This window comes from Dermacentor albipictus, chromosome 6 (assembly GCF_038994185.2).
Source record: "Dermacentor albipictus isolate Rhodes 1998 colony chromosome 6, USDA_Dalb.pri_finalv2, whole genome shotgun sequence".
Classification (NCBI taxonomy): Eukaryota; Metazoa; Arthropoda; class Arachnida; order Ixodida; family Ixodidae; genus Dermacentor; species Dermacentor albipictus.
The window spans coordinates 48,410,303-48,428,020 of NC_091826.1; the positions used below are offsets into that span (position 1 = coordinate 48,410,303).

A 17,718-nucleotide genomic window follows, 5' to 3' on the forward strand; every position below is an offset into this window, starting at 1 on the left:
AACGAAACCAAAGCAAATGCCGTCGCGTGGCGGCTACCGCCAACGGATGCAGCTGGCTGGCCCGTCATGTGCACAACGTGACCCCCGTATCGCCGGCGATGTCAATGTTTTCCGCTTGTTTACATCAATGGTGTGACCCGCGCGACTTGGTGCCGGCTGCAAAAGTGGCCTTGGCGGTGTAGTCGCAGCACTTGACGCGATCGGAGTTCAAGCGTACAAGCGCCTCGACAGCCACCCTAGCTTCGGGACGGTACGCCCTGATTTACACCGACATTCCACACAACGTCTGGGCTGTTGGCGAACTTCTTCTGCGGAACCCATTGCAAAGTACTCTAAGGTGCGCGCTCGAAGTGAAACAACGCGTCACTACACGTCAACTATGGCTGGTGCCAACGTCGACAATCTGTCTGCTGTGCTTTACAAGAAGGACGATCTCCGATTGGTACGTGTTACATTCTAATTTGGGGGCAATTTGCCAGCAGTACGCTGATGACAACTTATGAATAACTTGTCGGTGTCATGCTGGAAATTTCATGCTTTCTATTCCAGGAACAGCGACCCATACCAGAGCCTGGCGATAACGGTATGGCTTTTTGGTGCTTGCGTGCGCAACAATCCTTCGTTGTCTTAAATTACGTTAAGGCACTGCAGAACATGCTGTAGAGTAAATATGGCGTATCACGTCACCAAAGCTTTTCTTTGTTTCCTGCTTTCAAAATATTATGCATACGTACGCGTATAACACCGTATACTTCGCATATTTGAGTGAGACACTTATAACACATACGAGCCGTTAAACGGCACGTGAACAGTCATGGGCATGGCTTGGCAAATTCCCACCTCTAACCATGCAGTACCATCAGAAAAGCAGCTGCACAAGCTGAAATTAAGTTTAGCGAAGTCTTTCCCCTGTAGACGGCTACATCAGTTTGGTGTTTTGCTGTATCAATGATGCCAGTACCTGATTGGGGTGAATAATATATTATTTGAAGTTCTGTGCATGAGCACTGCAGCAAACAATGTGATGCAGAATATGTACATTGTTGAATGTCTCACCAGCTATGCCTCTTTTACTCTTATGTCTCAATAGGCGTCGGTGAGTGCGTACAAGTAGCACCAAAAACAATACCTTGACATTTTGTTTACCATGTTGACATATACAGTGACCTACATATTTATTCTAACGACACTAAAAACACATGTTTCATGCCACTGCTAACTTGCTAAAATTTTGAAGCAGTACGGAATTTATTCAGCAAATCATTTAGGAAAACACTTCGCTCTGTTGCTTTCTTGGTTTATTTGACAAAAAAAGAATAATAAGCATCACCATTGTATGTATATCGTATCGCCAAAGAAGCAATCTGCTGCAGAAATGTAGACTTGTCCTGGTTCTCTGTCGGCGACTGAGAGCCATGGTAATCTACAGACAAACAAGGACACCGAAAAATGAAATCTTGTTTCAGAATTTTACCAAAACCAGTGCAGGCACTAAGCATTTCTTTTTAAAGTTGTTGGAATAAAAACACTGGTTATACTGTATTCCGACATGACAGCTACCTTACTGTAATTGGGACATTCGGGTAACGAAAAGTGTTTTTTAGCATTATATGTCACCTTATAACTGAATTGTTGCACGAAGTGTGTCACAGTTTGTGCTCATATGAGGCATGAATTGTGCCTCCTCTGAGCCACATATTAGCCATACAAACGCACTGGGCCTCCCAGCCCAGTAAGCCTCCCAATTCATTCGTCATCTACTTCTTCCTCGTGATGCTGGACCACAACACCAGGTAGCAGTACGAGTTGCTGTGAACAGATCGGCTTCAGGCTTCATCCTGAACAAGCGAGATTGGAATATCTTAGAATGCATAATTATAAAGTGAGGTACACCAAAGAAGAAGCATGCGCTTGCTGCGGTAAAGCTAGGGAAATTATAAAACATGTTTTATTAGAATGTGAAGATATCTACCCAGCTGTTGCTCTAGGCCCTGCTGGCCTCCTTGGGTTCAGGGATAGCAGGGGTAAAGTAAACATGTCTACAAAGCTATTAGTAAATGGTGATCGGAGGTTTGGTGGCAGAAAAGTAGGGAGGCCACGAACCATGGAGGCATACAAAACAATGTTACCAATAGCGGTTCAGAGTTTGATGCTGAATATTCTTTGTGTGGTTATATATATATATATACACACATATATATATATACTTTCTCTTGCAACAATGACCATCTTCTCTGGCCCCAAAGTAACAGCGGTCTGCCATGATGTCGCAGATGTCCAAATAAAGGTGCATTCAGTCGGCATCTGTGGCTCAGACGTGCACTACTGGACTCGCGGAGCCATCGGTGACTTCATTGTTCGTGAGCCAATGGTCCTTGGCCATGAAAGCAGCGGCACCGTGGTAAAAACTGGCAAGAATGTCAAGCACTTGAAGCCAGGTAAGCAACTCTGCATCTCCAAGATCAACTTGCTGTAGTTACACTTGTTGCTAGTAAGTTCAGTGCACATTACACAGCTCAGTAAATAAAAACATGACAGTTGAGTTATCGTGGAGAAGCATAGGCTTTCCAGCATCTCTTGTAATACCATTCAGCCGGCAATGTAATGCCCACATTCTCAGTGCTTACCTAACTCAAGGAAATGCGCGCATAAGCATGTGGAGTTTTGGGGAATGTAATGCAATGCTGCTACTGAACATTTTTCAAAGCAGCCATGAGAAGGCAGTATTGTTTAGATCAAGGCCTGTCTGAAGAAAAGTGTCTGACCTAAACGTAATCATTTATAGAGACAAGTACAAGGTGTAGGTTGGCCACGCTGTGCAACATGTGAGCAGGGTCCATGATGTGTTTACCCTGCTGGTACAGTGTACTAGACGGGGTACGCAGCGGGTGGCACTCTCCATGTGGCTCTGGCAGCGAAGCCAGTTATGGAGCCGCTGCGATCGACCACTCTTGAAAAGCAGCAGACGAAATGCTGCGTGCGTGTGTAACATGCGTACACAGTGTATCTGTTCTTGATACGTGGACGCTCTACCCGTTGCATCTGTCACATAGCGTGTGCTGCGACTGTAATTTGCACAATGGCGAACACTACACAAAAGGTCCTGGCATACGGTCGTAAAATGAACGTAGCATGTCCACATGACATTCTTCACGGACATGCAACGGATGTCCGCAGGACACGAAAAGTGCGGCCAAATAGTCATGTGTGGGACGTTCGCGAGATGTATTCGACGCATCCTTAGGATATCGATGTCCTGGCAGTGGATGTCCATAGGATATAAATAGGACGCCATTGTTTTCACTGGGAAGGTACAGCAGTTCACAAAACGGGCACAAGCTCATGGTCTATGTAACCTGTAACTAAATGCTCACCATACAGACATCACAGAGCATGACGATGCACACTTAAGAGCCGGTAGGGCATAGAACATTGATATGTTTAATAGCTTTCCACACTAATGCAATGGCAGCATTAATGGCTATGGTAACGGGCACAAGAACAAATTAACTGCATTACAAAAGTCCTGCTGCTTGCTTTGCTTCAGCAAATCCTTGTCCTCATAACAACGAAAGAAAGTTTAAATTAGGCAGTTACATTGTACAATTGTTCTCTCCTTGGCACACCTTTCAACAGCTAGCACACTTAAGTGATGCCCTGCAAAATAACAGCACAAACAAATAATGTCGCACCGAATCAGCCGGCCTCGTTGCTGTTGACGCGAGCTGAAATGTTCGTGAATTTAAAACCGGCAGACATTCAGAGCAAGCGGGTAAAACACCACCTAACAAGCACTTTCGAGCCACCCAACAGGCATCGCATACAAGAGTGAGCAATTGCGATGCCACCGCTCGGTTCGCCACCGGTGGCGTTAGGTGATCCTATGCATCGCTGCCTCCACGCATTGCATTGCCCCTTTCTAGTTCACTGTACCGCATGACCTTCACTTACATCTGCTGTTGCGTGGGAGCAGTTGTGTTGAATACTACATCTCAGCGCAATTTTAAGTGATAAAAAATGAAGGAGTGAGTTGAACAGAGATACTGCATAAATTTCTGTGCAAAGCTCGGTGATAGCTAAGCAAAAGCAATTCGAAAGATTGAAATAGCATTTGGAGATGACGCAACAGACACAAAGCAGAGAAAAAGTGTGATGCAACCACCTCAAGGAAGGCCAAACATCCGTTGGAGCAAGCCAGGCTTTGGAAGGCTATCAACAAGCCATTGCAATGTCACTACTTATGAAGTACGAACCTTGGTAATGTAGGACTATTGATTACCTGTGAGAGAAATTGCTCGGGTGGTGCTTAGCAACAAAGCTGCACAAAGGTGCCTGCAAAGTTAGTGCCCAGGAAGAATTCAGACCTGGCAATTGCACTAGAATAATGAATATTTAGTCTTTTTTGGCAAAGCACACTGTGGTCCGTGAAGCTCCTAACTGTCTGCACATGGCCTCAGGTGTGTTTTGGCTATTCCTGAAAATGAAAGGCATATGGAAGGAAAACATTTTCAAGCCTGAGAGGACATCAAGAGCAATGCAACGGCTACCCTATCAGCACTTCCCTAGGAGGTGTTCCAGGAGTATTTTGAAAAGTGGAAACATCGTGGGACTCTGTGTGTGGTGGAAGCAGTAGGGAACTAGTCTGAAGGGGGATTGGGACAATGAAATTGCCGGGGGAAGCATGCTTGAATACCTTCAAGACAGGCCTTCTATGTGTCACATTTGATAAATCTGGGCAAGGTGGACAATAGGGCAATTGTGTCTCACATCTTTCTCCTGCATGCAAGATATTTATCTGCTTTTAGATTTGCTTTCTTGCAATCAGCTGCACATTTCATGCTTGTGGTCACCCCACCACCCACCAGGTGATCGTGTGGCGATCGAACCTGGGGTGCCATGTCGTTACTGCAACTTCTGCAAGGAAGGCCGATACAATTTGTGTCCCGATGTCGTCTTCTGCGCCACACCACCACATCACGGGACGCTCACTCGGTTCTACACACATGCTGCTGACTTCTGCTACAAGTCAGTGCCTTTTGCTTGCACTCTCACCGTTTGTTAACTGTTCACTAGCACCCCCATGTGGGCGCACATTTTCGGTTGTGGCATAGTGTATTTTGGTGAAAAGGGGTGTCACATGTAGCTTTTGTTGACCGAGCATTCGGTACATTCGTTGCTGTGTGCTCGTCTGTGTGGCAACTGTTTTACATGTGTGGCCCAGCAATGTAACCTTATAGTATTAAATTTTCAGGCCCATCCTACAAGAGCTCCGTTGGTCACTATCAAACAAAACACATCATTGAAGCAAATAATAAGTTCAACTAGAGTGATAGATTGCAGTGCTCAGAATGGTCTCGGGATTTGCCCTGCGCCATTGTATGACTGAGTTGCTGAGGGGGCGGCAACTGAAAACAGCACATATTTCACAAAGACAGCAGATCGCCCTAAAAAATCGGGGTCTTGTGCTACACAGGCAGTCTGAGGTCATGCTGCTGCTGCGCTCGGCAAGTCTGCGGGCTGCATACAGGGGGCAGCACTATCCTAGAAGTAACATCAACAGAGTAGTGCAAAGAAGCGTCACTGCATTCTTTTCTAGGATACTTGAATTATATCGGCCAACTTGTATCTTTATTCATGCTGAAATGCAGTGTAATTGACCTTACAATCACTATTTGCCTGCTATTTGCTTACCGTAATGGGCACATAACATCGTTATTATTGTGATAATTATTATTTATTCTTACAATTCATTTACAAGAAAGAAACTATGCAAAGATCGGCAAATGGTATTATTCAAACCTAACTAAGGCCTGCCCACTGGTAAGCTGGCTTACTGCCTTACTGTTTAACTGGGCAGCCGGTTCCATATTCTAACAGTGGTTTTGGCCGTCATCTTTCCTTGTTTATGTCTATTTCTCACTTGAAAAATTTCTGTTCCTTTTATGTCATTCTACACACTAGCTTTTCACAATGTTTGCCTTATGCAGAGTAATTGTAGAAACCATAGAAAGCCTTGTTGCAATGCAGGCTTGTTGTTGTGGCATCTTGAAGTACTGTTGTAGCGCATGAGCGGGCACATGAAAGACAGATGTGGTGTGCCTTCTGAAAGACAGACATGAGACACAGACACACAATTGACTTCATTTCTTCATCTTTCTTCAGACAGGGCCCTTTTGCACATGAAAAATAAATGGTGCCCTGTCTGTCTATCATGTGCCTTGCGTCCATGTCTGTATGTGCAACAATAGTACTCCTAGTTGCAGATAGTGTAGATATAAAGCAACCTCCGTGCTAAATATTATCTCTGAAGTACTGTTGAATGCATCACGAAAAGCTCACAAAATTAGACGTGTCGATACCTAAACTGAAAACTATATATATATATATATATATATATATATATATATATATATATATATATATAACTCTGCCATTGCCACTCTCCGGAAGTGATGCACGACCAAGAATGTGGAGCTGCTCAGCATGACCTCCAAGATTGGGAGCTTCCTGTGGCTGGCCTGCAGCACGCTGAGCTATCTCAAAAGCATTGTGCTGGGATTTACATCATATCTGCTAACCACCATGTGCATGCGTCGTTTGCGTAGGTGCTGTTTAATAGTTTCTAATAAAGAAATCGTGAAATTACCAGCCCCGCAGCCTTGCCAAGATTTCTTAAATAGTACAAACTACTCGGTTATAACATATTTTGCCAAAGTGAAATTTCGTTGTAGTTGGCTTAAAGTGTGTTTGTTTAAATGGCCCCTCACTAGGTTTGGCTATTTTAAACAAACAAGCATAGCGTATGCAATGATGCGCTCACAATTGTGGCTGCAAAATATTACAATGCTGCGTGGCACAAAAACGGCTGGAATTTCAAAGCAAATGCCATGCACCTTCCCTCTTGAGGAAGCCTGCTCCAGGGAGTCACAATCACGCATGCAAATGCCTCTTCACAGTCTGTGTTTCGTCACTCACCGTGGCTAGCCAACCAATGCAAAAAGCGCAACGTTGCAAAGATGGAAAAGAAGGGAAAAAAAGGAGGCTGGGCTCGATGCCGCAGTATGTTCCTCAACTCTGGTATGGGAGAAGGCAAGGAACAATAAACCACTTGGGAACACTAACAGAGACAAAGGAAGAGAGTGTTTGCATTGGTAGTGACTCTCACCTCTTGCCCGGCATGATAACAGGACAGCTAATTTTGTCTAGCTTCTCCAATAATGGTCCGATCTGAAAAAAAAAAAATCGGTAAAATGCTTCTTGGATAGTGTTTTACAGCTTCCCGTATATAGCCAAAATTTGCACTTGGACCTCTTGAGGGGCCTTTCAAGGAGCCAGCTGACTGTAGCTTTTCAAGTGTTCCTGTTCTTCACATGGTTTTGTGCATTGCTTGAGCCTGAGCCTGTTGCTCAGTCTAAGCAAGGTTCACTCCTTAGACCAATTTGACTGCCTCAGCTGTGCAATAATTTTATGCATCATAACACAATTGGACGAGAAGGATCCGAGCTCATATTTTCATTTTCTGCAGGTTGCCTGACCACGTGTCGTTTGACGAAGCTGCGTTGTTGGAGCCGCTGTCAGTGGCAGTTCATGCCTGTCGCAGAGCACGGCTCCAAATTGGCCAGACGTTGCTGATATGTGGTGCAGGTTCGTCTCTCGCTCTTTATATTTAGTAGAATCAGTCAATTAACAGTACTTGGCCATTGCCTTAGGGGCACTGTAAATGTGCTGTGAACTGAAAAAACTTAATTTACACAGACTCTACAGTCGCTCTGGTAGCCTTAGTGCTTTTTTCTATACATTATTCTACTTGGGGCAACTTGAGCAACATGGAACTGAGAAAGACTAGAAACGGAGAAGCGTGAGCTGCTATCTGTTAAATGATAGTCTTGGGCGCGTAATGAAGAAGCCTTCTACGCATGCGCAGTACACATTGTGGTAAAATAGCCACGTTACCTTTGAATTTCTCATGACGCCTGTTTTTCAAAAAGCATATTTTTGAAGAACGCAATGTAATGGACCTAATACTACACACTTCCGAGCCTTTCTTTATAGCATAAAATGCTTTCATCAATGCTTTTATGACAACAGGATGGGTAACATTGAACTAAAAAAGCGAATGTAATGTGTCATCTGTAATAAAATGCAGCGTTAGTAGAGAAGCAAATGCAGAATTGGTCAACAAGAAGCAGCAAAGCCCGAACCATCCACAAAAGCTTCTTTTTGGCTGTGAATTCATATGCATCTTAGTAGCAGCATAGAAGTAGATTTCGCACTTAAATCTAGCCATCCAAAGTTTTTACAAAAGACGGTAATGCTACCATTTTCCATGAAAACCCAGTAAGGGGGTACGACTACGTAACACTTATTTGTAGTAAAGTGTTACGGTCAGTTAGGCAACTGATTTATGCTAATATGCTCCTCGGCAAGTATGCAAGTTCCCATTTTTTGCATACGTATATAATTTGCTTTAAACACACCAGTGCGTCAAGCAATACAGGCAAAAAAAGAAAACATGCACGCTGAAAACCAAAGACTGCAATGATTATCTTTGGAACAATACTAATCAACCCATTATATTGAAAATGTTGCCTTTCAACAGTTTGCATCAGCAGTGAAAAAAAAATCACTCATGCTGCAATTTCCACACAAAAGACCCTTTTCAGGGTGAAGTTGCCAAAGAAGTCAAGGCAGAAAAAGTATGCGATTACGTGTGCTATAAAGCATCGGCAGTGTTTGGCCATTCACGGCTCGTTGTACCCTAAAAACCGCACTACATACTTATGTAGCTACTGCAGCGTTGCCCGATAAGTGCATAGTGTAGTATAAGTTGCAGATTCACAGGATCATGGGATTCTTTAATAATTGATTTCTCTCTCTCCTTTTTTTTTCTTTCTTTAATGGGATCAATTAGGTCCCATTGGACTTGTGTGCCTGCTCACAGCAAAAGCCATGGGAGCCAACCGCGTCATCATGACTGGTGGGTGTACATCAACACTCGGCCACAGCAGCATGACCTCTCCCTTCTGTTCTGAACTGAAATTTCCTCTCCTACACGACACGTTTTTATGATTACCCTTCTTTTGACATCAACTTGCGTTGCACCAGAAGCTACAATCTGTTTGCTTGCAGAACAAATGGCACTCGCAATATTTGCAATTCATTTTGATTGTGCTCCGCATTGTGGATAGAATTAATGGAATTGGACTTTATTTCCAATTCTCACTTGGGGGCCACCAACAGAAAAAGTTTTTCCTTGAACCGTAAAGCATCTTATTGAAAGCAATTTTTTTAATTGTACAACAGAATCCTCTTTCTACCTTTTTTATTAAATTGCCAATATTTCTAAAACTTTGTGTGCTCTGACTTTTGCCTCTAGCTTTTTTTGTTGTCGTTGTTTATATTCAAGAAACAAACCCAGCTTATAGGCTGGTTCATTTATTCATTCATTCCTTTGCACATTCAACTAGTTGACAACAAAACAAATCTGGCTTGTCATGTTATTTTCTTTTGTTGACATCGACCTGGATGCATGTTGCACTGCTTGCTTACGGGTGGCTCTACGCTTCGTGAAGCAGCCGCTAGATGGCGTGGTAAAGCTTGCAGAAGGCATCTGCCCTGGTAGCTCTCATCATTTCACTTTTGCCGCCCTGGTCAGCTCTCCTGGAATTGTTTTTTTTTTCCCTGGAAAAGTGTCATTGTACTGAGGCCCTAACACCATATATTTTGGCAGTATCTGTTCCGCGCTATTTGCCAGTTTCAAAAGAAACTGTTACATTGCATGGAAGTTGAAGCTATGTCAGGTACAGTGCTTGGTGATTGAAATGCGATACTCTGATTACATGGGTCCCAGTGCTCCTTTTGCCATTGTGAGACACTGAGGACATCGAGCTGATGTATTGAGGTATAGGACGAAAGGGAAAGCCTTTGTGGTGCATTATGACTGAAATTGGCCTCAAAGCCATCATCTAGGAATCACCAGTGGTGCAGAAAGCACTGACAGCCATGTGCTCCGAGTATCGCGTCTCAAGCATTGAAAACTGTATATTAAACCAGCATGGAAAATTTCAGTAAGGATTACAGTGTGCTAGATCGGATACAAAAATAGATACGGAAAAAAGCCGACAGAAAAAAAAAGAGCAAATGAAATGCTGTGGCATTTGTGTCACCAAAGGAATTCAAGGAAGCTGTTCAAAGGCTTGGATTCTTTGTTCGGCACCGAGGTGTCACGAGTATGAAATGTTGTCAACAATGCTTGGCATTTGTGTTTCCTTGGCAGACATCGTAAGCAGCAGACTTGAGGTGGCAAAATCACTTGGCACTGACTTCGTCTTCAGCGTTGCTTCAAAGTCGGTGCAGGACACTAAGCAAGAAATCCTCCGCGCAATCGGCGACCTGCCCGAGGTCACCATTGAATGCACTGGTGCCGAGTCATCCACCCAGCTTGGCATGGTGGTAAGTGGTCACAAAGCAGCAGGTTGTCCTGCTACAAAATTTCAAATAAGCCTGGTTTTTTCAGAACAAATCTAGGTTAATAAAATCTTCATTGTTGTGTTTGCTACACACATGTGAGTGGTTCCTAAGGATGGCAAATCTGTTCTATGAAAGCTCTCGGGATGGAGAAAGGTTTATGGAATAGAAAATTGTATAGAAATGAATAGACTGTAGTATGAAGCTACAAAGAAAATCCATACAGGTTTCTCGGGAAGAATGCTTCGCAAGTGAGAAATAGATATGTCCTGCTTTGAGTATCAAGCCCAGGACCGATGCCTTTCCAGGACAGTCGCTCTGTCATCTGAGCTAACCTAACCAAGAGGCTGGCGGACCGCAGAGCAAGGTTGAATTTACTGACAACTCAAACCACTGCAGGGACATTGCAGCAACACTTTTACCAATTCTGTGTCCTTGTAGTGCATCAAGTTGATTAATTCAACCCTCCTGGTTAGGTTAGCGCAGATGACAGAGCGACGATCCCATTGGTCCCATCTGGCATTGGTCCCAGGTTCGGTCCCCAGACCAGAACAAGTTTTTCAACTGCGAAGCTTTGCTTCTGAGAAACCCGTATGGATTTTTTTTGTAGCTTTGTCCTACAATCAGGTGGATGACAATATTTCCTTTCAGGTTCCGAAGAATGCAAACACATAAACCTTTTTTAATATGCTTTGAAAATTATGGTTGTGCACATACTGAATACAGTTCGTTTCGATAGTAGTGCTACTTTGTGCAATTTCTTGTGGGTTTATTGACTTTCAATTGAGTGATGTGATATCTCTATGCCATATTCATAAGCAAATGTTGTGTAAGCATTCGTGAGGCTTGGAAATTCTTGCTAACCAGAAGTGCACTTGAAGTGTTGTTTTTCTGGCATTGCTTTTTGCACTTGTTAGTGAGCCATCACAGCAGAATGCGGGAGCTGTGAAATGGCTTGCCTTGTTTAAAGGTGGTCACAAAGTTAGAAACTATAGTGAGTTAATGCTATGTACCCTCTCGTTTCCATTTGTCGTCGTGTCTGCATATTTATCCAATTTCATTGCTCCTCGCAAGTTAATGGAAAACTGGACAAATGTTAGATGAAGTAATGCACGAAGTTGAATATGCAAACTGCCCAGATTCATAGTTATGTATGCTTTCTGCAGGCCACTAGATCTGGAGGCACTCTGGTTCTTGTTGGCATGGGGCCAAATGAAGTGAAGGTGCCCTTGGTGGACGCCGCCTGCCGTGAAATCGACATCCGTGGAATCTTTCGTTACGCGAACTGGTGAGTATGTCATCTGTGGCTACGAAGTTTCCATGTGTTGGGTTACACTTCGAGGCACCCTTTCAAGTTGTACTGTGTTTGTAGATTCTGGTTCTGCAATAGCAAAATAGCCACGTTTACTGTGAGAAAGAGGCTTGGCAAGCCTGAGCCAACGTAAAAACAAGACGGGGCGTGACACCACCCCAAAGTTCCTGCCCCAGCTTGCCCTGACTGGAGCCTTTCCGTCCACTTGCCACGGTGACTTTTGCTGAGTAGCACCAATCTTCGATTGTGCACCACTGTTCTCTTATTTCTCACTCGCACTGTTTCCTCAATTTCCGTTTTCAGTAGTTATGCTTACAGAATTTTCGGTTCCTGAATTTTGGCTTGTTGCACGCTTGCGCCTCTACACCACAGTAGCAGACAACAGTGATGTTGCGTTCACTTAAAACCATCATCCTCGCCAATGGCGTTAAAGGGCGGAAAGCACAGCAAGAACGTTGCATAATGTGGGTTTTTGAAAGCTTCGGGGCACTATGCCGGTGTTATGCAGTCAAGCATACACAATATACTGCATTGAAGCATGCCAAGAATACAAAGAGGCCACTGTCCCTTAATTATAGATGTGCGCATTTGCTGTCTGTCACAGTACAAGCACCGAGACACCTAATAAGTGTCCTAGCAGGCCTTTCAGGCCGTCCCTAATGGGGCTGTGATGATTTGAGCCCTTAAGAGCAGTTAAAAGCATGCATTTGTTTTTTCGGACGCTTTGTATCTTTTTCTTTTTAGTTCATTTTTTGTGACACCACACTGACGTATGGCTGCTCGGGTTTCTGCGCAAAATCCAAGAAACAGAAGCTTCAGCTTCCATGCTCTCCTGGAATATTCAACCTCTTTTTTTTCCCACAAAGTGAATGAAAATGCAGTAGTGGAAGACTACTTTTTACTAGTCTACATTGGTTTAATGTTGCTCTGTACCTGGCTGCTGTGGCTTAGTGGAAATGACGTTCTGCTGCCGAGTATGAGGTCATGGGTCCGATACCCTGTGGTGGCAGTCGCATTTCACTGGCGACAAAATGCAAAAATGCTCGCCTTTTGTTGCACGTTAAAGAACCGCCCTGGTGGCCAAAATTATTCCATAACCCTCCCACCACGGTGTCCTTCATAGACTTATGTGCCCCCCCCCCCCCCAGTTACTGTACAATAAACCATACAGAAAAAATACGTTTTGTCCTATAATGTTTCTTGAGCTTGTGTTCCAATACTGCATGCACAAGGTTAACCCCTATTGGGTAACCCTGTGCAAGCCTATGCCGAAAAGCGTGTCTTGGCATAGTTGTGGTTATTGTTGCGTCCCTAAAGTTAGCTCTGCTGCTATACAGCCGTGTTATGCGGCGATGCACGCCCAATATTTTGTGGTGAAGCATATTGAGTGGAATGAGGCCACTGTCACAGGACGTATGTGTCCCCTACGCCTACATGCACCGTTTCCTGTCACAGCGTGAACGTTGAAACTGCACCGGTGGCCATTCAGAGCTCTTTGTGTGGAAATTTGCAGCCTTCCTCACTATTAAACCTGCTGGTTTTTTTTTTCCACAATCCCTTGGGAAACGTATCAACGGGGTTCTAGTGTAAAAGGTTGTGGCTCTAAAGATAGGCAATGTAACTTATGAGGGCCAGTTTTCAAATATATCTTCAGCCATGTTCAGGTCAAGGTGACAACAGCATGTCCTTGGAATATCACACATTCACAAGATGCACAAAATCTTTTTGTTATTGTCATTGTAGATCAATTTTATTTCTCAAAAGGATTACAATCCTTAGACATGTATGGAAACACTAGCATTGATATGCACTTCACACTGTTAAATTTATTACTCATCTCATCTGGCACCATAGCGTGATGCTGTTTTGTATCATTTCCTGTTACCACGCCAACTGTCTCGTTTTCAACTTCTACAAAAGTGTGTGGCACTTCGTGGCTTGCAGTGTTTTTGGAGACATATATGCTCGCACATAATTTTCAGAACACTCAACAAAATTATTTTCAAGCCTCCTCAGTTGGCTTTCAGTCATGTTGAAATGCCCTTTCATCTCTGCCCACAGCAAGTTATTTATCACCAACAGCTGTCGACAAAACTAGTTAAGGAACTCCGCGATACAGAGACCAGTACCTGCCAGAGCTGAGGCATAGCCAGTCAAATGCTAGTCACTGTACTTGCATTCTGCCACAAATCTTTGTAAGCAACTACAGTAATTTTTGTTAAATCGACACCGGTTAATTCGATTTGTTCCGTAAATTTGGACCCGACTGAAGGTCAAGGCCTGCACCCAAACATTTCTATGAGCCCATTCTTCTGTTGTTTCTATCTCGAAATTGGCCTTCGCCGAATAATTCAAACTCAAATGGTCAGCTATGCTGCAATAACGCCGTGTGTGCGGTGAAGCCTACCAAGAATGGGAAGGGGCCACTGTCGTAGGACAACACTTTTTTTAATTACATGTGCAAGCATGCGCCGTCTCCGGTCATAGTACAAGCACCTAGACGCTAATAAGCATACTGGCAGCCATCCAGATCTGTTCCTGACATTGCTGTGGCGATTTTAGTTCTCGTTTCGCCCGCCATTCATGTCTCGTATATGAGACTATTAACAGGGACTAGTATGTGTTCCTTACACATGCACTGATATGCAAAAAAAGAAGCATCTGTGTTTGGGGAAAGCTAGCGAAAAGGAAGGCGGTAAAATGAAAAAAACTCAGAAAGTAGAGGGGATGTTTAGAACCTACAAAATAGTGGGGGTTTTACTAAAACTTTGAAAGTCTGCTGGTAAACTTGTTAGGCGTCTCGGTGCTCGTGCTGCAACCGGGGACGGCACCTGTGCGTATGTAAATTAAGGAACAAGTGCTAGGTCCCGTAACATTGGCACCTTTTTCCGCTTGGTATGCTCCACTGCACAGCACGGTTGTATTGCCTCGAAGCTAACTTTAAAGGTAAATACTGCCAAGTGAATTACCGGCGTGTTTCGGCGTTCTTTCTGCCTTTATGCGACCAGTTTCGTCAGAATCGAATTAACGGAAGTCGAGTGTATACTGAGTAGCATTGCAACTGTGGATAGAAAGGCGCACGAAGCTTGCATGTCCATACTGTTCTTCGCAGTTACCCCACGGCACTCGCCATGGTCGCTTCGGGCAAAGTGAACGTCAAGCCTTTGGTAACTCATCACTTCAAACTTGCATCTGCGGTTGAAGCCTTCCAGACAGCCAAGACGGGTGCTGGCGGGGCTATCAAAGTGGTGATTGACTGCAGCTCCTAATGACATCTTCATCTGACTGCAGTTCTAACTTCTTTCCACGTCGAGCACCCTACGTTCATATTGGTGGCACAGCGTGAACTACAGGCTTTTGGTTTTTCTGCAGCTCTTGTGAGCACCACTCACATGCATTTACTTATATACCGAAGACATTAGCAATGTTTAAAACAGACAGAGTACTTTACAGTTGATGGCTACAACCAGAGGGCATTACTTTCTCAGTCTTTTGGACAGCCAAGACTGGTGCTGGTGGGGCCATTAGAGTGATGATTGACTGCAGCTCATAGCAATGTCATCTAGCTGCAATTCTGATAGGACTTTTTTCTAATATCGAGGTCCTAACATTCGTATCAGCACAACCTGTGAACACTAGCCACGTCTGTTTATGTAGATAACCGAGACGTTAGTGATATTAAAAAGAGGCTGCATACTTAAGAGATGATGGCCACGACATACTAGTATTGTTTTCACAGAATGTACAGTTGGCTCTAAAAGCTTCGAGATGCAGGGTCCCTGAAGAACCCGAATTTTAGCGAAGACTGTCACTAAAAACTGCTGTCTACTCCAGTTTGTGCTTCCCCAGCAGTGATCCATTTTTTTACTGGCTGCAAACCAAACAGTAATTCAGGTTTGTTGCAAAATGGACATCATGTAAACTCATGACAATAGCATTTGGCCATTATGATGGCCCATAGTAGTAGATCTCAAAGAATTCTATTTTTTATATACAATTTCCATTGCGCTATCAACACATAACGTTGTCGAAGCAAGCACTGTGTTCAGTAACATATGTCAATGCCCAAATAGCATATTTTCCGAGTTTTTCTGGCAACAAGAACAAAACATGGCGTTGATGCCGATAGAACCAAGCACTCAAACCTTGGTGGCGATTTGTACTTAGTATTTGTCTGTTGCTACTGAAGAATATGATAACACTTAGCTACTATCGGAGGGGCCAACTTAAATGCCACAAGTACTTTTTGAGTATGGTACATAGCTTTCTTTGACTGGTACTTAGTACATTATATACTACCATGCTACAAAAGGTTTACGTTTACAAAACCACACGTAGGAAAAGGACACCTGTATAACAGTTAAATGCAGCCATGTTTGCACTTTTGCCAAATATACTTTATAAAGCAATATGTTGCTTGTTTACTTCAAGTGTTTTAACACACTCGGCCATGTATCTCACTAGAAGTACGTCGTACGTGATAAAAACACAATGTCTGTATGTGATAAGGGCATGGTGAATAAAGACGCACACTCAATTTGCATTGCTTTCAAGATGGCTTTAGTTGCAGCATATAAATGTGCATCTTGCAACTTTTCTTTTGTGCACAAGTTTATTTACATACATGACTAGCCACCCACATCAAACATTACACACGTTAAAAAGACACTTTGTAAAGGCATAAAAATGCGCCGCATGAAAGTCGGGGCACAGGCATAACAAAAAACTTGCACGATACAGGAAAGGCACACTACACAAAGGCTTTCATTGCGCTACGCCACAAGATGAGATTGGAAGGTGGTTTTTGTGCGTAATTTTTGGCAGAGAGTAACGATGAGCCATTTATGCTGAAAGTGGTGCATCCCACTATGATAATGCAAAACAATGTAAGTGCATGAAGTTACATTGAAATTGAATTGAAGAGGCTACTGGGCACCCTTCTTTTGTGGACTGCGCACCAGGTGTGACTGGGGAAGATGTGACCGACTTGGGAGAACACACAATTACAATGGCTGAAACAGCCACATGCCATAAAATAAGACCTTTTCTTTTCTGACTTAAGTGTGCTTTTTCTTTTTCCTCACTCGCTGCAGTACCATGTGTATTACTACTGACGCCATGGTGGTAAAGCATGGCCTCCGAGATCTCTGGTACACAGCAGCTGCTATGCCAATGACCTCGAGGCCACACACTGCATGAGCCCACTGCGTTTACAGGCAATTACAATATGATAAAAGTACCTACATCAGTTGAGATTTTGCTCTTTGATCAAGACTCGTGCAAAACTCTTGGAAATGTTGGGCCATGTTCAGCTGCTTGAGCTATCTTTAGAACTAATACTCACCGTTAAGCAATGCTGCCAAGTAACGGGCACCATCTAAGGGAACAGCACCATGATTTTTAATACTTTACAGTCACTAGGTTTTAAGGCACAGGGGTCGTTACTAACGGCACGAAGTCAAAAGACAATGAAGCCAGCAAAAGCCTATGCTTTTGCTGGCTTTATTGTCTTTTGACAGGGTAGTTGTAACAAACAAGAAATCCAGCCCTCAGTTCCCCTTATTGTTCTTTGACGGGGATTGTCTGTAACATAAGTGGCAAATAAATCGTTTTAACATGAGAAGCCAACAAGCACTGATGCCAAGGACAACATAGGGGAAATTACTTGTGTTTATTAAACGAAATAGAGAAACTATAAATTAATGCAAATGAAAGTGGATGAAAAATCAACTTGCCGCAGGTGCGATGTCGCATATCGCGTGCGATGCTCTACCAATTGAGCTACCACGGCGCCGATTCCCCATCCACTTTCTTGGGTATTTATGTTTCCCAGTAGAACAATAGGAGTGTTATCCAGCGCCACCACTGAGAGACCTTGGGGACAGATGTGGAGCATTCTTTCTGCCTCAGGCGTCACGAGAACGCAATCTTTCTGGGTG

General features: G+C 43.7%; 2 protein-coding genes across 5 annotated transcripts in view; one reads left to right on the forward strand and one right to left on the reverse strand.

The window, feature by feature from the left end:
- LOC139061067 (sorbitol dehydrogenase-like) lies at nucleotides 1–16,320 on the forward strand. Its single transcript, XM_070540525.1, has 9 exons — nucleotides 1–442; nucleotides 550–583; nucleotides 2,274–2,438; nucleotides 4,866–5,025; nucleotides 7,526–7,644; nucleotides 8,912–8,977; nucleotides 10,277–10,452; nucleotides 11,634–11,755; nucleotides 14,892–16,320. Exons 1-9 carry the CDS (start codon nucleotides 380–382, stop codon nucleotides 15,046–15,048), a joined length of 1,062 nt encoding a protein of 353 aa, XP_070396626.1. The 5' UTR covers nucleotides 1–379; the 3' UTR covers nucleotides 15,049–16,320.
- The window catches only part of LOC139061065 (uncharacterized), a 35,448-nt gene continuing 18,935 nt past the window's right edge, over nucleotides 1,206–17,718 (reverse strand). The window contains exons 8-10 of one of the 4 annotated variants that reach the window (XM_070540522.1): nucleotides 7,166–7,227; nucleotides 6,976–7,074; nucleotides 1,406–1,423 (exon numbers count right to left, since the gene is read on the reverse strand). In XM_070540522.1, the coding sequence (XP_070396623.1) occupies nucleotides 6,981–7,074; nucleotides 7,166–7,227 (156 nt within the window). In that variant the 3' untranslated portion in view covers nucleotides 1,406–1,423; nucleotides 6,976–6,980. Of the gene's footprint in view, nucleotides 1,424–1,450; nucleotides 1,839–6,975; nucleotides 7,075–7,165; nucleotides 7,228–17,718 lie in introns of those variants that run through there. The other 3 variants (XM_070540521.1, XM_070540520.1, XM_070540523.1) reach the window with 3 other exon arrangements.

Coding starts and splice junctions, on each gene's coding strand:
- LOC139061067 (XM_070540525.1), top strand. CDS start 380: ATGGCTGGTGCCAACGTCGACAATCTGTCTGCTGTGCTTTACAAGAAG. Junction 443..549: donor AGAAGGACGATCTCCGATTG/GTACGTGTTACA, acceptor TTTCTATTCCAG/GAACAGCGACCCATACCAGA. Junction 5,026..7,525: donor GCTGCTGACTTCTGCTACAA/GTCAGTGCCTTT, acceptor CATTTTCTGCAG/GTTGCCTGACCACGTGTCGT.